This window comes from Coregonus lavaretus (assembly GCF_964263955.1).
Source record: "Coregonus lavaretus genome assembly, chromosome: 39".
NCBI classification, from domain to species: domain Eukaryota; kingdom Metazoa; phylum Chordata; class Actinopteri; order Salmoniformes; family Salmonidae; genus Coregonus; species Coregonus lavaretus.
The window spans coordinates 18,155,194-18,178,797 of record NC_140026.1 but is presented as its reverse complement, the minus strand read 5'-3'; the positions used below and the strand labels follow the sequence as shown (position 1 = coordinate 18,178,797).

General features: G+C 42.3%; 1 protein-coding gene across 2 annotated transcripts in view; it reads left to right on the top strand.

Annotated features, from left to right (window-relative positions):
- Positions 1-5,983: 5,983 nt before the first annotated feature.
- LOC311113193 (inactive ubiquitin carboxyl-terminal hydrolase 53-like) overlaps positions 5,984-23,604 on the top strand; it is a 63,986-nt gene continuing 46,365 nt past the window's right edge. The window contains exons 1-2 of one of the 2 annotated variants that reach the window (XM_084156389.1): positions 5,984-6,363; positions 22,231-22,919. In XM_084156389.1, the coding sequence (XP_084012515.1) occupies positions 22,776-22,919 (144 nt within the window). In that variant the 5' untranslated portion in view covers positions 5,984-6,363; positions 22,231-22,775. Of the gene's footprint in view, positions 6,364-22,230; positions 22,920-23,604 lie in introns of those variants that run through there. The other variant, XM_084156390.1, reaches the window with a different exon arrangement.

Genomic DNA, 23,604 nt, shown 5'->3' with positions numbered 1-23,604 from the left:
GAGAGAGCAAAACCACCACTCCTTTTTCTCTTTGATACTCTGATCTTCTATGTGTATTGATTCATACTAACCAGCTTGGTAAGAGCTAGGTTTGTACTAACTATGCTGATGATAAAAAAATTTTAATACCAAGATGGCGTAGCAGTGCGTTCGTGTTTTCTATAGTGTCCTCATGTAAATAGCCTGTTTTTTTGTTTTTTTTGTCTTTTCTGATATATTTTCGTATATATTTCTAAATCTCACTTTCCATCCATTAACTAAATATACTTTCCTGCAACCCGCCTCACCCAATGTGGAACGGATTCTATTATTTATTTTTATCCAGAACCTCTGGCTGAAACTAGCCAGCTAACTAGCTACTTGCAATTAGCCACCGTTAGCGGTCTTCACCATTGTCCGTGGCCTGCACTACCTACCAGCCAGCTCTAGCCTGGACAATTATCGGCCAGTCTGCAAAGTCTGCACATCGCGGTATCAAACCAGAGAATATCGGATTTTCTGCCGGAATCACTGGACCTTAACACCGGAGCAACTAGCTAGCTGCAACCGAGTGACTGTTGTTGTTGTTGGCTAATCACCACTGTCCGAAGCTAGCCCCAGTTAGCCTTGAGCTAGCCTCGAGCCAGGCCCATCTCCCGGCTATCTACCTCTCTGTCAACCGGACGGGACCTCCTAGTGTTGCCACGGAGTCCCACCGATCCATCACGACTGGTCTGCCGACGTAATCATCTGATGTGGTTTCGACAGGCTTCCCGTTGCGACGACCACGAAGATCCATCTGCTAGCCCCGGCCCGCTAGCACGCGCAATCAACAGCCGTGCCTCTTGCTCGCCTGTGCTTTAACGAGCCTACGATCTACTCCCGGACTTACTTAGTGCTGTTCACTGGACCTTATGATCACTCAGCTACACAGCTAATGCCTGCTGGACTGTTCCTTTACACGGTACCCCATCCTGTTTAGCCTCAGCCCAAACTTTTGTCGCCATTACCAGTTGTTGTCTTAGCCCTCTTGAATAACACCTGTGATTGCGTTATGCCTCTCTCCCATGTCAATATGCCTAGCCATTTGTTGTTTGGGTTAGTTCTTATTATTCAATTTCAGCTCAACCAGCCTCAGAGAGCTCCTTTGTCCCACCCCCCATACACGCAGAGACCGGCTCAATCGGTACCTCCAGTGATGCTATCTCTTTCATAGTTAGCCAATGCTTAGGTGTACCTCCACTGTACTCATATCCTTCCATATCCTTGTCTGTACATAATGCCCTGAATCAATTCTACAACGCCCGGAAATCTGCCCCTCTTCTCTGTACCCAACGCACTAGAAGACCAGTTCTTAAAGCCTTTAGCCGTATCCTTATTCTATTCCTCCTCTGTTCCTCTGGTGATGTAGAGGTTAACCCAGGCCCTGTAGCCCCCAGTATCAATCCTACCCCCCAGGCTCTATCATTTGTTAACTTCTGTAACTGTAAAAGCCTTGGTTCCTTGCATGTTAACATCAGAAGTCTCCTCCCCAAGTTTGAGTTATTCACTGCGTTACCACACTCTGAAAACCCTGATGTTCTAGCAGTGTCTGAATCTTGGCTTAGGAAGGCCACCAAAAATTCAGATATTTCCATTCTGAACTACAACATTTTCCGTCTAGATAGAACTGCCAAAGGGGGCGGAGTTGCAATCTACTGTAGAGATAGCCTGCAGAACTCTATCATACTATCCAGGTCTGTGCCCAAACAGTTTGAGCTTCTACTTCTAAAAATCCACCTTTCCAGAAATAAGTCTCTCACTGTTGCCGCTTGCTACAGACCCCCCTCAGACCCCAGTTGTGCCCTGGACACCATATGTGAATTGCTTGCCCCCCATCTATCCTCAGAGTTCATACTGCTTTGTGACCTAAACTGGGATATGCTTAACACCCCGGCTGTACTACAATCTAAACTTGATGCCCTCAATCTCACACAAATCATCAAGGAACCTACCAGGTACAACCCTAAATCCGAAAACATGGGCACCCTCATAGATATCATCCTGACTAATTTACCCTCTAAATACACATCCGCTGTCTTCAACCAGGATCTCAGCGATCACTGCCTCATTGCCTGCGTCCATAATGGGTCCGTGGTCAAACGACCACCCCTCATCACTGTCAAACGCTCCCTAAAACAATTCAGCCAGCAGGCCTTTCTAATTGACCTGGCCCGGGTATCCTGTATGGATATTGACCTCATTCCGTCAGTAGAGGATGCCTGGATGTTCTTCAAAAGTGCTTTCCTCTCCATCTTAAATAAGCATGCCCCATTCAAAAAAGACTTGACTGCCCTTGACCAGCACAAAAACATCCTGTGGCGTACTGCATTAGCATCGAACATCCCCCACGATATGCAACTTTTCAGGGAAGTCAGGAACCAATATACACAAGCAGTTAGGAAAGCAAAGGCTAGCTTTTTCAAACAGAAATTTGCATCCTGTAGCACTAACTCCAAAATGTTTTGGGACACTAAAGTCCATGGAGAATAAGAGCACCTCCTCCCTGCTACCCACTGCACTGAGGCTAGGAAACACTGTCACCACTGATAAATCTACGCTAATCGAGAATTTCAATAAGCATTTTGCTACGGCTGGCCATGCTTTCCACCTGGCTACCCCAACCCCGGCCACCAGCTCTGCACCCTCCGCTGCAACTTGCCCATGCCCCCCCCCCCCCCCCCCCGCTTCTCCTTCACCCAAATTCAGATAGCTGATGTCCTGAAAGAGCTGCTAAATCTGGACCCCTACAAATCAGCTGGGCTAGACAATCCGGACCCTTTCTTTCTAAAATTAGCTGCCAAAATTGTCACAACCCCTATTACTAGCCTGTTCAACCTCTCTTTCATATCGTCTGAGATCCCCAGAGATTGGAAAGCTGCCGCGGTCATCCCCCTCTTCAAAAGGGGTGTCACTCTAGATCCAAACTGTTACAGACCTATATCCATCCTGCCCTGCCTTTCGAAAGTATTTGAAAGCCAAGTTAACAAACAGATCACTGACCACTTCGAATCCCACCGTAAATTCTCCGCTATGCAATCTGGTTTCCGAGCTGGTCATGGGTGCACCTCAGCCACGCTCAAGGTCCTAAACGATATAATAACCGCGATCGATAAAAGACAGTACTGTGCAGGCGTCTTCATCGACCTGGCCTTGGTTTCTTTACATCAGAAAAGCAGAACTTAATATTTGGTACAGAAACCTTTGTTTGCAATTACAGAGATCATACGTTTCCTGTAGGACTTGACCAGGTTTGCACACACAGCAGCAGGGATTTTGGCCCACAGACCTTCTCCAGATCCTTCAGGTTTCGGGGCTGTCGCTGGGCAATACGGACTTTCAGCTCCCTCCAAAGATTTTCTATTGGGTTCAGGTCTGGAGACTGGCTAGGCCACTCCAGGACCTTGAGATGCTTCTTACGGAGCCACTCCTTAGTTGCCCTGGCTGTGTGTTTCGGGTCGTTGTCATGCTGGAAGACCCAGCCACGACCCATCTTCAATGCTCTTACTGAGGGAAGGAGGTTGTTGGCCAAGATCTTGCGATACATGGCCCCAGCCATCCTCCCCTCAATACGATGCAGCCGTCCTGTCCCCTTTGCAGAAAAGCATCCCCAAAGAATGATGTTTCCAACTCCATGCTTCACGGTTGGGATGGTGTTCTTGGGGTTGTACTCATCCTTCTTCTTCCTCCAAACACGGCAAGTGGAGTTTAGACCAAAAAGCTCTATTTTTGTCTCATCAGACCACATTACCTTCTCCCATTCCTCCTCTGGATCATCCAGATGGTCATTGGCAAACTTCAGACGGGCCTGGACATGCGCTGGCTTGAGTAGGGGGACCTTGCGTGCGCTGCAGGATTTTAATCCATGACGGCGTAGTGTGTTACTAATGGTTTTCTTTGAGACTGTGGTCCCAGCTCTCTTCAGGTCATTGACCAGGTCCTGCCGTGTAGTTCTGGGCTGATCCCTCACCTTCCTCATGATCATTGATGCCCCACGAGGTGAGATCTTGCATGGAGCCCCAGACCAAGGGTGATTGACCGTCATCTTGAACTTCTTCCATTTTGTAATAATTGCGCCAACAGTTGTTGCCTTCTCACCAAGCTGCTTGCCTATTGTCCTGTAGCCCATCCCAGCCTTGTACAGGTCTACAATTTTATCCCTGATGTCCTTACACATCTCTCTGGTATTGGCCATTGTGGAGAGGTTGGAGTCTGTTTGATTGAGTGTGTGGACAGGTGTCTTTTATACAGGTAACGAGTTCAAACAGGTGCAGTTAATACAGGTAATGAGTGGAGAACAGGAGGGCTTCTTAAAGAAAAACTAACAGGTCTGTGAGAGCCGGAATTCTTACTGGTTGGTAGGTGATCAAATACTTATGTCATGCAATAAAATGCAAATTAATTACTTAAAAATCATACAATGTGATTTTCTGGATTCTTTAGATTCCGTCTCTCACAGTTGAAGTGTACCTATGATAAAAATTACAGACCTCTACATGCTTTGTAAGTAGGAAAACCTGCAAAATCGGCAGTGTATCAAATACTTGTTCTCCCCAGTTGCTCTTTTTTGAAGACATCTCTAAGCTATAACTGCCACATACTTCTTCAACTAGTACCATGGAAATACTTTTAGCCAGCTCAGTCCACAAAAATTGTCTTCAGGAATGTCCTTTTCTAGTTATTTTACAATCTCAAATTGATAAAGTTATAATGCACTGATTCGCGTCACTGCAGATCTGATCCATCACACCACTCTTCAAGAGGGCCACTACGCTCCAGATCGCCTTCTGTGCTCAGAGGTCCTTGACGAGGATCTACTCTATCACACCATTGTAATTAGTACAATAAAACAATGGGCCTTTATATATTCTGTCCCAGTCTCTATATGCATGTAATATCTGTGGGTGAATTATGAAACAATTACTGTATGTGATGTAGATTGATCTATTTTAAATGTAACAATGTTGCAGATTTAAACTTTAATTGATGCCTATGGAAACAAATTTAATTATCAATGTTTTCAATATCCAACTTTGTTCTCTGCAATACTTTTTACAGTAGGTAATAAACTGTAGTCAGGTGGTCATTACATTTACATTTTAGTCATTTAGCAGACGCTCTTATCCAGAGCGACTTACAGTTAGTGAACACATATATATATATTTTCTTTATACTGGCCCCCCGTGGGAATCGAACCCACAACCCTGGCGTTGCAAACGCCATGCTCTATCAACTGAGCTACATCCCTGCCGGCCATTCCCTCCCCTACCCTGGATGACGCTGGGTCAATTGTGAGCCGCCCATGAGTCTCCCGGTCGCGGCCGGCTGCGACAGAGCCTGGATTCGAACCAGGATCTCTAGTGGCACAGTTAGCACTGCGATGCAGTGCCTTAGACCACTGCGCCACTCAGGTCTTAACTATGACCAGTATATAATATAGAACATAATATACATTTACATTTTAGTCATTTAGCAAACACTCTTATCCAGAGCGGCTTACAATTAGTGAGTGCATACTGGTCCCCCGTGGGAATCGAACCCACAAACCTGGCGTTGCAAGCGCCATGCTCTACCAACTGAGCTACACGGGACTACAATATAGTGGTCAGAATTATGACCAGCTGGTCATATGGTGGTCAGTAAAAATATGTTAAAACAAACGTTTTCAACCAGTTTGCGACCAGAACAACACGTCATAAAAATATGTAAAACTAACATAGTTTCAACCAGTTTAGCCCACTGGGTATTACCTGCATGATTGCCGGTGGAAAGTGCACAAAGTGCCGTGAAACTCCTCCCCTTCTCTCCAGGCAGGCAGTCAGGGTTGCTTCCTATGCAAACTTGTGTCAGTAGAGTACAGCACAGTACAGAGGGTTGCAGTAAATACAGCGCTTCAAGAGGCGGGGTTTGACCTCGCAGCCCTGAAAACATCACTAATCCAGTATTTCAGGTGCGGAAGCCGACCATTGCTCAATGCTCTCTACTGCCGCGCATCAACAACAGAAACACCCACGACTCTAAAAACCGGAATACACCAAGTGAATGTGAGGGCTAGTGTGAAAAACTGGAATTCTTTAAGAAGAAAGAGTCCGTATCTATGATTACAGCTAAGTATTTACACATGCTATTATTTTGGTTTAATTTATAACGAGACATCTGTAAGTATTTTAACCACGCGCAACGACTGTTGGAATTGGGACACTAGGCTACGTCAATTTTATCTGGTTTCACCGAAACTCCAGCCGTTCCCAGTTCAAGAATTCACAAAAAAACATTTGGAAGATCTGCAGATTTCCTACCTTGGGATATACCTACTGCTGGAGATAATGGCCATTCTTTAAAAGGGTGAGTGTTGTGATGTTCTTTTGGTTTAGGTTAGGTTGTTCGTCAAACTTTTCCCTGGCCATTTTCCTGCATCAATGGTGCTTTCAAGACAACTGGGAACTCAGAAAAAACGATATCAAATCATGACGTAAGTGATCTTCATGTCGGATAGTCGGATTTTGAGTTCCCAGTTGTTTCAAACGCGGCACAACGCGCATGAGGCGGAAAAATGTACCTGAATTACAGGTAAACTCATCCGAAACGTATGAAATCGCTGATTAACTTCCGGCGTTATTCAAGACAAAAACGTCAACAATCTGTATTAGTGCGGGGCGGTATCAGTAGTGCTTCTATGACTGCGTGAAATAAAAAAAGTAGCCTACATTTTATTTCTATAAGAACCTATCCTAAATATTGTTCAAGCGCCCGGCTTGACAGCGGTATTTCCTTATTGCGCCTGGGAAATTGTAGCAACATATGAACAAATGACTAATCTAGTGTGTCACAGCCGGTTGACACTGACAACAATTCTACAAGTCAACAAGTTTACTTGGGTTATTGAAATTGAGCCTCCAAAACGCATGTCCCTCATAGGCTATGCGATATTTTTTGCGCCTGGTCAATCGTGTTATGTTTTAAAATCCCCTACAAGTTGGCCAAAAAGTTGGATGTAATTGAAACTATTGAATTTGACAGGTTACTTCGTCCATGAAGCCGGATTCTGCCTTTAAAATAATCATGCAGATCTACGCTCCAGCATTTCCATTCATTTGCACAAGTTGCATCAGGCTATGTCAGTTCGAGTAGGCCCGCAGTGTTTCCCAACTCCAGTCCTCGAGAACCCACGGAACAGCACACATTTTGGTTGTAGCCCAGACAAACTCACCGAATTTCAACTCATTGTGGGCTTGATAATTAGTTGACAGGTTGTCCGGGCTACAACAAAAATGTGTACTGTTGGCTGTACTCGAGGACTGGAGTTGGGGAAACACTATCAATCCTTTTAATCTACATTTGAGTCATTTAGCAGACGCTCTTATCCAGAGCGATTTACAGTTAATGAGTGCATACATTTTCATACTGGCCCCCCGTGGGACACGAACCCACAACCCTGGCGTTGCAAGCGCCGTGCTCTACCAAGTGAGCTACAGGGGACTATATCATAGATTTGTACCATTATCTGATAGATAAATATTTACATTTTACAAATATGTTTGCAATAATCTGGTCAGTGAAGTTATTCACGAGGAATGAATTGGAGAAGACTGTCCTACTTCCAAACTGATTTGACTGCACCAAATTAAAGTAACTGTCCATTGAAAATCTCACTTTTAAAAGTTCATATTATGTTAACTCATACCTAAATAATTGGAGAAAAAAACACTATCTCAAACAGACTTTCAAAAATGCTTGCTATTTCCGAATAGAGTATGATATCATACTCCTGAGAAAAATAAGCTGGCCAATCAGCATTCTAGAGGAGGATAAACTGGCCAAATAGCAGGCTACTTGCGTTAATATTTTTAATGGCCGGTATACCCACGCCATTATAATGTTGGGGTATGCCCACACCATTCCAACACAGAACAGCTGCTTTTTAATGGTCCTTCTTAATTACCATTTTATTGGAAGGAAATCTATTTCACTCATATTGTTAGTAATTGTAGGTCATATAGAAATCTGGAAACACAGGACATTTACTTTAGCATACATGTTATATTTGTCATGATGACCTGCACTAGTTTCTCAACACTGCCAATAAAAGTTGTTATAACATGATTATAACATTTTTAACATGATTCACTTTTACAGAACATTCAGCAAACATCTGAGTGATAAGCAGAGAGTCAATATGTAATTTGACCACATAGCTCTGTGCTTTTGAAATACTGTATCTTTTATATGACCAGTGAGTACAATTTGTACTCAACTCCTGAGTCCCCGGTGAGTTTCACTGATATGCATTGATTCTACGACACCTCATCCTGTGATCAAACATCAGGCACCCCAAGAATATGCCCTCGATTGTGTGATTTTGCCATTATTAGATAGCTGTCTTTTTATATTCCTCACAGGCATAGATCTCATTCAAACCTTGAGTTTTGTGTAAGGTATTACAAACATATTATCAGAAACTAATGGTTTAGTGTATAGTATATTGTACTTAATATACATTGTGAGTTTGTCTGATTGTTTGAATTATATAGAGGTGAGAAAGGGTGGTGGTCACTTTTAGAATAAAGCTAAATTGGAACGTGTTACGATTAGCCTAGTTATCTATTGTAGGACAAATATAGGCCTAGAGGGTGGCAGGGTTGGATTTTCCCATTTTACAATGCTCCAAATTAAGTTTAATTGATAGGACAGATACTTTGTTTCAGAACAAGGTTGAAAACGTATTTCCATCACAATTAATATGTTGGAAAGAACACTTCATTCAGAAATTATGGAGAACTCATATTCTCTATGATCAGACACACTCCTTAATATAATGAATCAACATTTTTATTATCCTGCTGTGACATAATTAGCTTTATTGTACACAGCTAGATAATGCTGTGCTGTTTGTAGCCCACAATGCATTTTCATCATGCCAAACTTTACTGTGGGATATTTTCATTGGAACCAGTAAGGTAACTTAGAAAATAATGGCCTGCTGAAAAAACAGCTAGTGTTTGTAGCAGCATGGTCCATGTTACACAATGCATTTCCCAGAGCTGTTTCAGAGGACTATGTCAGTTCACTGGAAGTTTGTGTGTGTGTGATATTTTTATGTGTTTCACTGGGATAGTCAAACCAAGTATCAATCGGACAAGAGATAGTGCTAACTCTCAATGCAGTGCAGTTCACTAGCTAGTTCCCATAGATAATCAGCACTATTGGAGGTTTGATTGTAGGGTACCTGGCATGGATGATAACTTGTGTCCCATTTGTTGGCCTATGTCAGCAGCTGCATCATCCATTCATTATAGCCTCACTCTGTAGGATGTAGGACCACCAGAGTGGACCACCAACTAAACTGAAAACCAATGCATCCATTCACATTTTCACTGTAGTGCTAAAATGTTTTGCCATTCCATGAGAGCAACATTACCTTTTAAAACATGTTTTGAAGCTATACATATTTTTCTTATAAATTACTGAAATCTTACAGATTGTGGAATAAACAAGGGCTGTGCCAGAGTGCACTTAAACCATCTGACCTCCGCATGCAGCATTTCATTTAGCTGCTGGAACAGAATAAACTCATTAATCTGTTTTCAAAAGAAGGGGAAAAAAGGTTTTGGCCAGCGCCGTCACCCTGACATTTATTGGCAAGTCATGGGAAGCAGCGAGACATTTAGGAAGTAGTCTGAACAGTCCAAGGGAGGATGTTATATTTCAATCAGAGCCTTTAAAAAAAATGCAGGGTCCGGTTTTGGGAACATGTACTTTTGTTCTCTCCCTTTTCCATTGTCGCTGTGACAGAAGGGGGTCGTTCATTGAGTGACTCAGTGAGGTGTGGGTGACCTGTTCAGTTTCACAGGGTTCAAAGCGGCAACCGCGTGCTGGAACGCCGCAAGCTTTCAGCAGGAAGGCCACTCAGGAAACGTCCGCTTGCATTGTTTCCCCCGTCTCCAGTCCTCAGGGAATTCACACATTTTTGTTTCGTTCTGTTATTTCAGGATTTTCAACAGAGGGGTCTTGTGGTCTTTTATTTCCCCACAGCTGAGCCCGGTTTCCTTGTAGTCAGCTTTCATTATTACATGGTCAAAAATGTTTGAGGATTTTATTTGTTTCATCAGCAACATCTAGGGATTGTGATATACACAAATGTTTTCGATCGAAACCAATGGACGCCAACATTTGTGTATGAAGCAAAATGAGGCAGGTGCTGACTGAGTGTGGGGGACAATGTCAATAAATGTCGGTTTTCTCTTCACTTTCTCACCTCGCTGCTTTTTAGCACCACAGTTACGCCTTGCGGCAGCTTTAACTGAATTATTTAGTGAAGTATTGAGCGCATATTGGAAATAGTCAGCACAGAGAAGGTTGGCTTGACTGACCGGTGTCAAGTTGCTGAGACAAGTCTCTTACTAAGTGCATTCACGCTAAATGTAGACGTATAGCAAGCTGACAATTCAGTAGGGAATATCAATCCATCTTTCAATTGATGAAGACAACACAAACAAACAGTGATGACAATGTGCAACGTCAGCCACACATGGGAGAAATGTGGAAGTTGAAGTCCAGGACATGAGGGTGGAAGGGGCTTGACACTTCCAGTTGGTCAGGGATGTTTCCTCTGTCTATTTAAAGAAGGGATTCATGGACGACTGTCAATCTACTGAATTGTCAGCTTGCTATAGGCCTGCGGAGGTTGGCTTTGAAAGCAGTTAACCACAGTTTGATTGTTTCTGGCAATAACATATAGGCCCCAATTGTACCAAGAGAGAATATTTTGTAGCTTAAATATGTATTTATCCATTGTAACTTAAATGTCTTAATATGCACTGTTTTCCTACCAAACTATTTACATTTTTAGTCATTTAGCAGACGCTCTTATCCAGAGCTACTTACAGTTAGTGAGTGCATACATTTTCATACTGGCCCCCCGTGGGAAACGAACCCACAACCCTGGCGTTGCAAGCGCCATGCTCTACCAACTGAGCTACAGGGGACTAAAACAAGTCAGGGAACTAATAGACAGTTTCTCTTGTCAACCTTCGAAAAACCGAAGCTATTGTCTGTAGGCGGTATACCGTACAGTCGTGGTCAAAAGTTTTGAGAATGATACAAATATTAATTTTCACAAAGTCTGTGAAAATGTGGGTCCTTGGCCAGGAAACTACCCAGACCTTAATCCCATTGAGAACTTGTGGTCGATCCTCAAGAGGCGGGTGGACAAACAAAGCCCCACAAATTCTGACAAATTCCAAGCATTGATTATGCAAGAATGGGCTGCCATCAGTCAGGATGTGGCCCAGAAGTTAATTGACAGCATGCCAGGGCAGATTGCAGAGGTCTTAAAAAAGAAGGGTGAACATTGCAAATACTGACTCTTTGCATAAACTTAATGTAATTGTCAATAAAAGCCTTTGGCACTTATGGAATGCTTGTAATTATACTTCAGTGTACCATAGTAACATCTGACAAAAAATCTAAAAACACTGAAGCAGCAAACTTTGTGAAGACCAATACTTGTGTCATTCTCTCAACTTTTGACTACGACTGTATACCGGGGTATTTGGAAAACACCACGCAAAAAATATTTCAGGACCGTTAAAACTATTTATTTGAAGATTTTTTATACATTTGAATATTTGTAGCTACTTTTTAAATTGTTATTAATTTTTTTTGTATTTTACCCCCTTGTTCTCCCCAATTTCGATATTGTCTCATCGCTGCAACTCCCCAACGGGCTCGGGAGGCGAAGGTCGAGTCATGCGTCCTCTGAAACATGACCCACCAAACCGTGCATCTTAACACCCGCCCGCTTAACCCGGAAGCCAGCCGCACCAATGTGTCGGAGGTATCATCATTCACCTGACGACTGAGGTCAGCCTGTAGGTGCCTGGCCCGCCACAAGGAGTCGCTAGAGCGTGATGAGCCAAGTAAAGCCCCCCCGGCTAAACCCTCCCCTAACCCGGACGATGCGCAATTGTGCGCCGCCCTATGGGACTTCCGATCACGGCCGGTTGTGATACAGCCCGGGATCGAACCAGGGTCTGTAGTGATGCCTCTAGCACTGCGATGCAGTGCCTTAGACCGCTGTGCCACTCGGGAGCTCTGTAGCTACTTTTTAAGTAAATACCTGCAGTCAAGTTGTGCAATACGTTAGGAGATCTAGAAGATTGCGTTCTGCATTTCACCTGTCACATAATTTTTCATTATGAAGTTACCAGTAGTCCCCAGTCACGTGGTGTTTGTTTACAAGCACACAACAACGAGAGACCGGAGCCTTGTGAGTCACTCACTGTGGTGCAGCACGCGCCAGGTGATCTAGTTATTCACAACTAAATGTTTGCCTGCTAGATATCTTATAACTATTAAGTTAACTGTCTAAAATGTGCTAAATGCTCTGCAGTTGTGCATTTGGTTTGCTAATTTAGTAACTAGTTAGCTATCTAGCTAAGTGGTTAGCTTCTTCCAAAATCAAGCTTTGCTTGGTAAAAGCAGAGAAAGCCTTGCTGTTTAATATTTGTTTTGCGTGTGCAGCAAACTGTGAGTAGCATTTTTTTAGTTACTTGTATAGTTTAGGTCAGACTGTATAACATTTCATTAGTATTCTCTATGAGATTTTACATGTATTTGTTAGCATTGCTAACCTTCGGAGCGGCAGGTAGCTTAGTGGTTAAGAGCATTGTGCCAGTAACCAAAAGGTTGCTGGTTCTAATCCCCGAGCCGACTAGGTGAAAAATCTGTCAATGTGCCCTTGAGCAAGGCACTTAACCCTAATTGCTCCTGTAAGTCGCTCTGGATAAGAGCGTCTGCTAAATGACTAAAATGTAAATGTAGTGGGGTTTGAAAACATCGATAGCAGGGGTGGGAGCAACATCACTACGTGTACTAGTCGTATTTGACGGTTTCCACTAAGTGGCTATATCGTAAAAATTCATGTAAACAAACATTTGCTTTTTGATCTTCATTTTAAGGTTAGGTATAAGGTTAGCAGTGTGGTTACATTTGGGATTAGGTTTAAAATCACATTTTAAGAAGAGAAATGGAAGAAATAGGCGGTGTTTATGACTTTGTGGCTGTGGTCACTAGTGACGACCGTATTTGACAGGCAACAGGTGGCAGCCCAAGCTGGTCAACAGGCAGAGCTAAAGATGAAATGTAACACTGCATTGCCAAAGAGGAGATTGCTTTTACCAAATTCAGATCCATGTTACTCACCCATAAAAAGAATGGATTACAAATCAACTCGACATATGTAAACATTATTGGCACTATCACGAATAATCCGGGAAGAAAAGGGCTAGTGCTATCCGGGATCCTTGGGACATCCATACCCTAAACACAACACTAATAGGAAGTTGATTTATTACAGTGCCTTCAGAAAGTATTCACACCTCTTGACTTTTTCCACAGGTTGTTGTGTTTCAAGGTGGGATTAAAATGGATTTAATAGTATTTTTTTGTCAACGATCTACACAAAATACTCTGTCAAAGTGGAAGAAAAATTCGAACATTTGTAAAACATTTATGAAAAATGAAACACTAATATATCTTCATTACATAAGTATTCAACCCCCTGAGTCGATACATGTTAGAATCACCTGTGGCAGCGATTACAGCTGTGAGTCTTTTTGGGTAAGTCTCTAAGAGTTTTACACACCTGGACTGTACAATATTTGCACATTATTCTTTAGAAATTCTTTAGAAGTCAAGTTGGTTGTTGATCATTGCTAGACAGCCATTTTCAAGTCTTGCCATAGATTTTCAAGCCAATTTTAAGTCAAAACTGTAACTCAGGAACATTCAATGTCATCTTGGTAAGCAACTCCAGTGTATATTTGGCCATGAGTTTTAGGTTATTGTCCTGCTGAAAGGTGAATTCATCTCCCAGTGTCTGTTGGAAAGCAGACTGAACCAGGTTTTCCTCTAGGGTTTTGCCTGTGCTTAGCTCTATTCCATTTATTTTTATTTAAAAAAATACTCTAGTCCTTGCCGATGACAAGCATACACATAACATGATGCAGCCACCATCATGCTTGAAAATATGACGCGTGGTACTCAGTGATTTGCCCCAAACATAACACTTTGTATTCAGGACATAAAGTAATTTTTTGCAGTATTACTTTAGTGCATTATTGCAAACAGGATGCATGTTTGGGAATATTTTTTATTCCGTACAGGCTTAATTCTTTTCACTGTTTATTTAGGTTAGTATTGTGGAGTAACTAAAATGTTGTTGATCCATCCTCAGTTTTCTCCTATCACAGCCATTAAACACTGTAACTGTTTTAAAGTCACCATTGGCCTCATGGTGAAATACCTGAGTTGTTTCCTTCCTCTCTGGCAACTGAGTTAGGAAGGACGCCTGTATCTTTGTCGTGACTGGGTGTATTGATACACCATCCAAAGTGTAATTAATAACTTCACCATGCTCAAAGGGATATAAAATGTGTGCTCTTTTACCAATAGGTGCCCTTTGCGAGGCATTGGAAAACCTCCCTGGTCTTTGTGGTTGAATCTGTGTTTGAAATTCACTGCTCGACGGAGGGACCTTACAGATAATTGTATGTGTGGGGTACAGAGATGAGGTAGTCATTCAAAAATCATGTAAAACACTATTATTGCACACAGTGAGTCTTGTTAAGCAGATTTTTACTCCTGAACTTATTTGGGCTTGGCATAACAAAGGGGTTGAATAATTTTTAAGTAACAAGATTTCAAAAAACATAATTCCAGTTTGACATTATGGAGTTTTAATTCAATTTTAAATTCAGGTTTTAACACAACAAAATGTGGAAACAGTAAAGGGGTGTGAATACTTTCTGAATGCACTGTAGCTAGATTCTAGATCAAGGAAATAAATTAGTTATTGTGAGAGGAAAAAATTATTTCATTATCCAAGTATCAGTTCGTAGTCAGTATGTTGCCTTGTTACAACATTAATATTATTACATAGTTTTGTATTTTATTATTATTATTATTATCTGTTATCTGAATGCACTTTTAAATACAGTAAAGGTTATGTTTTAATCACATAGATAAATATGTTTGCTGTTGCACTTTTGAATACAATCAATGTTCTGTATGGTATATTACATTTGTTTGTCTACAACTAAATCCCTATGTATACTAAACAAAAATATAAATGCAACATGTAAAGTGTTGGTCCCATGTTTCATGAGCTGAAATAAAAATATCCCAGAAATTCTCTCAAAGTTTGTGCACAAATTTGTTTACATCGCTGTTAGTGAGCATTTCTCCTTTGCCAAGATATTCCATCCACCTGACAGGTGTGGAATATTATGAAGCTGATCAAACAGCATGATCATTACACAGGTGCACCTTGTGCTGGGGACAATAAAAGGCCACTCTAACATGGTGCAGTTTTGTCACACAACACAATGCCACAGATGTCTCACGTTTTGAGGGAGCATTGCAATTGGCATGCTGACTGCAGGAATGTCCGCCAGAGCTGTTGCCAGATAATTGAATTAATTGATCTACCATAAGCCACCTCCAACATCGTTTTAAAGAAGTTGGCAGTACGTCCAACCAGTCTCACAACCGCAGACCACTTGTAACCACGCCAGCCCAGGACCTCCACATCCGGCTTCTTCACCTGCGGGATTGTCTGAGACCAGCCACCCGGACAGCTGATGAAACTGTGGGTTTGCACAACCAAAGAATTTCTGCACAAACTGTCAGAAACTGTCTCCGGGAAGCTCATCTCTAGCGTGCTCGTCGTCCTCACTAGGGTCTTGACCTGACTGCAGTTCAGCGTTGTAACCTACTACAGTGGGCAAATGCTCACCTTCGATGGCCACTGGCACACAGGAGAAGTGCTGGCACGCTGGAAAAGTATGCTTTTCATGGATGAATTGCGGTTTCAACCATACCGGGCAGATAGCAGACGTTGTATGGCATTGTATGGGCGAGCAGTTTGCTGATGTCAACGTTATGAACAGAGTGCCCCATGGTGAGGTTATGGTATGGGCAGGCATAAGCTACGGACAACAAATAGCATTTTATCGATGGCAATTTGAACGCACAGAGATACCGTGACGAGATCCTGAGGCCCATTGTCTTGCCATTCATCCGCCGCCATCACCTCATGTTTCAGCATGATAATGTACGGCCACATGTCCCAAGGATCTGTACACAATTCCGAGAAGCTGAAAATGTCCCAGTTCTTCCATAGCCTGCATACTCACCAGACATGTCACATATTGAGCATGTTTGGGATGCTCTGGATCGACGTGTACGGCAGCGTGTTCCAGTTCACGCCAATATCCAGCAACTTAACACAGCCATTGAAGAGGAGTGGGACAACATTCCACAGGCCACAATCAACAGCCTGTTCAACTCTATGCATCAGGCAAATGGTGGTCACACCAGATACTGACTGGTTTTCTGATCCACAGCCCTACTTTTTTTAAGGTATCTGTGACCAACAGATGCATATCTGTATTCCCAGTCATGTGAAATCCATAGATTAGGACCTAATTAATTTATTTCAATTGACTGTATTCCTTATATGAACTGTAACTCAGTAAAATCAATACAGTGACATATTTGGGATATTATTTTTGATTGTATCGTTTTGACAATATCGCAATATTATTTTTGCGCCAGTTGGCTGTACCTGCACAAGTATTTTTCCTTCATAGCTTGTTCTCCATTCTCTTTTTAAATAGGACAATTTATTTTCAGCACTTTTTATTTCCATGACTGATCAAAACTCGTTTTTCTCATGGCTCTCTCTTGTCCCTCTGCAGCAGACATATGGTGAGCGATATGTTTGAAACATCGAGTCGCAATAAAATCACAGTATCGAATCGCAATACATATATAATTCGTGATAATCGCAATACATATCGTGTCGGCAACAAAGTATCATGATAATATCATATCGTGAGGTCCCTGGCAATTCCCAGCCCTATTCCGCACTGAATGTTGTCTCCTTTTGGGAAAGCCATCCATCAGGGTTGAGTCAGTGTTGGCAAGTTGCGGGGAGGGACACACTTTAGCCGTCACACAGGTGTGTAATGCACCAGCTAGATGGGATGATGTATTGATCTGCATTGAGCAAAGGCACACTGCACCACTGTCCAACATCAAGTGTTCAGTAGAGACATTTTTGAAATGCCTCAGTAAGTTTTATATTCGAGGCAAAAATAGTTCATATTTATCACAGTCAGTTATTGAAGTTAGATGTTATAACATGTTAATACAATGTTGGTACTAGTGTAATTGCAGCATTATTACACAGGTATTAAGGGCAACAGGGAAAAAAAAGTGGTTGGCCAACCAAGGTTTTTAAGCTTTGCCTTTGCGTATCTGTAAAATTTGGTAAATGACAACACGTTTTCTTCCAGTGGCCGCTTCTTTAACAGCAACGTTTTGTTGTGATTATTCACCTGACATATGTTAAATGACTGTTTCAGTTTGACAACAGATCGACTAATCGAAGGATCTTGTCATTACCATATAAAAGAGATCAGTTATACTCCTCTTAAAGAGGCCATCCATCAACACATCTCTAAAAGATAGCACCAGATTACTTCAATTTCCCACACTGTAGCCCAGTTCACGTTTGCTGCGTTCACGTCTAACAGACAGCCTTGCCCTGTCAAAGATGCTGATTTACAACAGACACTCTAGCTGATTGCTCAAAGGTGCTAGCCTTAGCATTTTCGCTATGTCAAGAAAACATGAGTTTGTGCTTGGAATTTGCAAGACACCATCTAAGCAAGCCTCTCTCTTTACAAAGGAAGGCTCATAACTCCTTCCTGTGCTTTGGTCTATTCCCAAAATCCAGGCAGTGAAATGCTTTTGCTTGGCTACTCCTCAAAAGTGTAGTTTATCCTTAGCAGATTTACAAAACACACCTTGAGAGGGTGACTTGTCATTTTGTTTTGTTCTCATTAATAATTCCGTACGGTAATAAGTGTCGAGGTCATGGCCATGCTTTCAGAAAGGCCTCCTTTTGTTGAGTGTCTGGGATACAAATGACTGAGATGTTGAACAAGGATATAGAAAAGGAACCCAATAAATAGATATGAAAAGTGATTCATAGGCCCCTTGAAAGGCCTGCCAACTCAATTGAATGTGCTTTTGAACTGAGATCAGAGGATGCCTATGTTTGCGATAAGTTGGTGGATTTCACGTCTGTATATTGATACACTTTCTGTTAGATACAAGGACCTGTGCTTCATAAATACGTTTTGCCATCATTAACACATGACCATAAAGAGTCTCTTTAAATTAGCTAATTTCTGTTTGTCTGTGCAAGCCAGTGGCTTTGCAACACGGAATTCCATCCTCTAGTCTAAACCGATCAAACGCATAATAAACACATGGTTTCTTTTTTAAACCAATGAGAATGTTTTGACTGCCAGACTGTAATGACTAAGAAAATTAGATGACACTGGTAATAACGTGATGATGATTGTTAATGGTGATCAATCGGTAGATCGTTTTTAGAAACCCGAGATGGCTGCACATGACAGCATTGTTTGAAGGCACTACTGAACATAGGACTGTCTTTGATGTTGAACAAGGGTAGCATAGAGGGAGACCTTTGACATTCTATAGGGTTGTTGAGACACACGTACGTTGGTTCCGTATTGTGCTCTGGTTGCAGTCTGTCACGCCAGTGCCAATTTACCTCAGACTTTGAGATACTAGAAGATAAGAGAGGTTGGCGGATTGTCCGATTAAGTACAGTAATATATATTATCTGTTCTGTGATAAGGTAAGCATACATAAGTCATATTTACTGTTGTTGCCGTGGATGCACTTCTTATGGAAGGGGAGTATGTCTTATGCACTGAACTGAAACCTTAATGAATTAATTTTTTGTCAGAGTTGGTAGTTGACCTCTAAACATGCGGTCATGATGACATGGACTTAATTTACAAGCACTTGAATGCGTGCCATTTTCTTTATAGGGATTATCTTGTTCATGGTCATTATCAATGGATGCATACTGGCTGGGCTTGAAGGGCCAACAATATGGAAGAGATTCAGTTAATTTATGTTGAGGTTTATGCTATACGTAAGATGCCAGGGAATCACTTTCTCTAATGGTGGCAATCAAGGATTTATCTTGGTCTGAAGTATCGTTTCGGGGCCGAATGTGAGATTGAATTGTGATGCCAGCCTCCTCTTGATTTGACCTGGAGGGATGGATACATCAGGGTAATGTTTATGTGAGAAGGTGGCATTAAAAATGAAGGAAATTTATCGTGGCCCCTTACAGCTGACTGGTCAATCGTTCTCAATCATTCCCCGGGCATATTGGACATGGTGAGTAATAATTTAGTTTTTGCAAGTCACTTCCTTAAATGGATGGGCACATTTGGTCAAATGTGCATTGAGAACATAGGCTCTAAATGGATGGATGATGTGATATATTGGTGTCTGCAGGAAGCTTTCGTCCTGGTATAGACAGACATGCCAAGCATGCAGGGTTGAATGGAGTCACACTAGAAGGTTAAGTAGAGTACAGTTTTCCACTTGCCCCTCCAGCGTTGCATCTAATCCCAAAGACACAAGCTCTTAAGCAACGCCAGGCTTAAGTGATTCCTTTGGAATGCTGTTGCTATGGAGGGTAGTTGCAAATGAGAGCCATAGGGCCTAAGCCTGTTGTTGTTTTCGGTAGGGTTTTGGAGATTTTTAAAGAATTTAGTCAATCAGAAACTATTGGGAATGGTCAAAATCTGGTTCCACCATAAACATACTCTACTTTAGCCGTGTGGTCACATTTCAGGACACGTTGAAAATAGTTTGAATACCAGAGAAGAAATATTGCTCAACTGGTTTTGGATGACACTTTGTGTCGTCCCACAGTCTGCTCTGCTATATTCTCAAGAGTTTATGCTCGAGCTGAAAAAGTTTTGAAAACAACCTAATTATAAACTGAAGGAGATAATATTTTGAAAAACAAAAGCTACAAACCTCAACAATCTCCTAGTCAAAAACACAGCATGGTTCCCAACTTCCTAGCTATGACAATTTCAGTTCTGCATACAATCACCATCTTCTTATGTAGAGAGGTCTCCAGTCTTACAACTTTACCCCTTTAATATAGCTAATGCTAATGGAGCAGATGCCCATTCATCATACTGTATGTGGAAAGGTTCACCACTAGAGGGAACCAAGTCTCAGTGTACCTTCCACTCTATTGATTATTGATAGTGAATATACACTGAGTGTACAAAACATTATGAACAGCATGAAAACCCCAGCACTTAAATCTGTCTTGCCCATTCACCCTCGGAATGGCACACATACACAATCCATGTCTCACTTATCTCAAAATTCCTTCTGTAACCTGTCTTCTCCCCTTCATCTACACTAATTGAAGTGGATTTAACGGGTGACATCAATAAGGGATCATAGCTTTAACCTGGTTAGTATATGTCCTGGAAAGAGCAGGTGTTCCTAATGTTTTGTACACTCTCATACTCGGTCCTGCCACCCCCCCTTCCTTTTTTTCGTTGAGGTCCTCAGTATTGGCCAAATAATTGCAAAAAAACATACCATTTAGATAGGCCCACTGGGCTATAAATGGACCAGCCCATCTGGCATTTGCCAGAACTGCCCTGTAGCCAGTCCGTATCTGACTGCATGCCTTGAAATGTCTACCAGGCACAGTACATTACTCATGCAGTGGATCTATTTGTTGATTGTCAAGCTATGGGTGGCACTTCAATGTTCTACATGGGAGCTTTTGAGCTATGGAATACAATATTTGCATCATCATGTACTCCGAGGTGCCTAACTTAAAACAGAAGTATGAATTGCATGTGAGTTGACAGTGGAAACTGCTGTTCAGTGTCTCATTCTAACATGTATAGCTTCTAGATAATTTCCTGTGAGCATTCCACTTGTCTGATAACTTCCCCTAACCACATTATTTGCAATATGGTAGCACTAATGTGAATAGCAATAAAGAGTCCATCTGTGTTCCTCAGCCAACATTTAGAAGATACAAACAGACCGATATGAACAACAAAGAAACACATGGTTTATGGAGCTAATTTGTTTACTGGTCTGCTGAGTCCCCTGTGGGGTACCACCTTAATAACCTTGACACTGAATTGCCTGGCTCTTTACCATAAGTATGTACATGCATTGTACTTAAACAACCCTATACCAGCATGTCCAAAGGGAGCAGATGACATATTGCAGACGACACCGGCAGCATTCTGGGAAAAAGCTCTATGTTCTCTGTCGTGGATCGGTTGTTGCATTCGAAGTTCAATGTGTCGGTAGGACCTTGAGCATGTGGGCTGCACTGCTTCCAGGTTCAACTGAATCTCAAATGGTTTACGACACACTGGTGTCCCGGTTATGTTTTCGAGAGGCTATTGCGAGCAGCAGGTCAGGCCGGGCCAGGCCATGCCTTGTCTGCCATGTTAGCCTTGGAGCGGACTTAGCATTAGGCTAACACCCATAAGTTGAAAGGCTATGAGAACTACTACATGGCCGAATGTTGAAAGGCTGGCCATTGGCAAGCCGTTGGACCTGAAGGAAGGCATGCTGCAAGTAGCTAATTTAGCCCTACATTGTTTACTGGGCTGGTGATATTACTGTGTAACTTGGCATAGCTCCCTTTCTGTTTAACCTTCATCTCGGTAGCTGGGGAACGACTATTCAAAGTGACAAGATGACGAAAGGTTTAGGCTTTAAAGCACGTAATATGCACAGTCAGCTGTAATGTCTTAGTTTGGTGGACTTTGGAATTTGTGACCTGATTTCTCTGAGACCTAAACAATGTGATCTTTGGTAATCTTTTATACATTAATACTGTGAACTGTAAATGATCAATAATTACTTTTGTTTTCCATTCTCCAATAAATGTGTTTAGAAAGAGGGAATAGATTAAATGTACATAATCTTTCAAATGTTTTATTTAGAAACATTCAGTACAGAGTCCTCTGTAAGTTAATGGATAAGCTTTGTTGACATATATTATAAAGAGGGTGGGGTCAACTACTGACCTGGAAATAGGTGAAGCCTGATGTTTACTCTTGCCAGAAAAATAATTTACTAACTGGGAAGATCCAAGCACCCCATCAATTCTTGTCCTGACTAAATGTTTTTCCATAAAGCTGATATAGTAATCCATGATACGTGGAATGTTAATCCTGGATGTTCATTTGTTTTCTGTGAAATTATTATTTTTGTGGTGTCAAGTCTTTTTCACTATTTCTTTTACAGATCAGACCCCATTGACATCAAATGGCACTCGCTGCCGGTTAGATCTTCGCTATGGATGAACCTTGGAAAGGCCGATCAATTCCATTTGACTGCTCTATAATGTCCTGGCAATGTGGAGAGCCCCCAGAGGCACTGAATCCCCAGTGCAGAATGATCCAGGCTGGAGAATGCCTAACACCCCTACTTCAGGAGTCAAACCGCTACGCATAAGAACAATCGGACTAGCGATCTGTGACAAAAGGATTTTGTCTGGATTCCAGACTTCCTAGCTAGTGACTTTCTGAAACATTTCTCCCGGTTTCTGTGACATTTAAGACCTTTCCAAGTTGTGGACAAGGTAAAATCCCCTTCCTCTCGAGCTGCGTAGAGGTGGGAGTAGTCTCCCATGTGTAGCAGGACAGTAGCTGCTGCTAGTGGAATAACGTAGCCTCAGACTGTCTGGGGTTCCTCTTGACGGGGCGAGGGATCCCACCGCTGCCACCAACGAGCCCCAGTCTGCCTCACCGAGTGGCTCCACTCCCGTCAAAAGGCAGACCCTCTATCCAATGGCATGGGTCAAGTTCTTCAGGAAGCCGGGAGGCAATCTCGCCAAGTCCTACCAGCCGGGGAGCATGCTGTCTCTAGCCCCCACCAAAGGCCTGCTGAACGAGCCAGGGCAGAACAGTTGCTTTCTCAACAGTGCGGTGCAGGTGAGTCATATCTAACCAATGAATAGTAAATGAATACTGCATGTTTTCAGATACTTACAATAAATGCTTTGTTTTTCAATGACCATATACAGTGAGGGAAAAAAGTATTTGATCCCCTGCTGATTTTGTACGTTTGCCCACTGACAAAGACATGATCAGTCTATAATTTTAATGGTAGGTTTATTTAAAAAAATCCAGAAAAACGCATGTCAAAAATGTTATAAATTGATTTGCATTTTAATGAGGGAAATAAGTATTTGACCCCTCTGCAAAACATGACTTAGTACTTGGTGGCAAAACCCTTGTTGGCAATCACAGAGGTCAGACGTTTCTTGTAGTTGGCCACCAGGTTTGCACACATCTCAGGAGGGATTTTGTTCCACTCCTCTTTGCAGATCTTCTCCAAGTCATTAAGGTTTTGAGGCTGACGTTTGGCAACTCGAACCTTCAGCTCCCTACACAGATGTTCTATGAGATTAAGGTCTGGAGACTGGCTAGGCCACTCCAGGACCTTAATGTGCTTCTTCTTGAGCCACTCCTTTGCTGCCTTGGCCGTGTGTTTTGGGTCATTGTCATGCTGAAATACCCATCCACGACCCATTTTCAATGCCCTGGCTGAGGGAAGGAGGTTCTCACCCAAGATTTGACGGTACATGGCCCCGTCCATCGTCCCTTTGATGCGGTG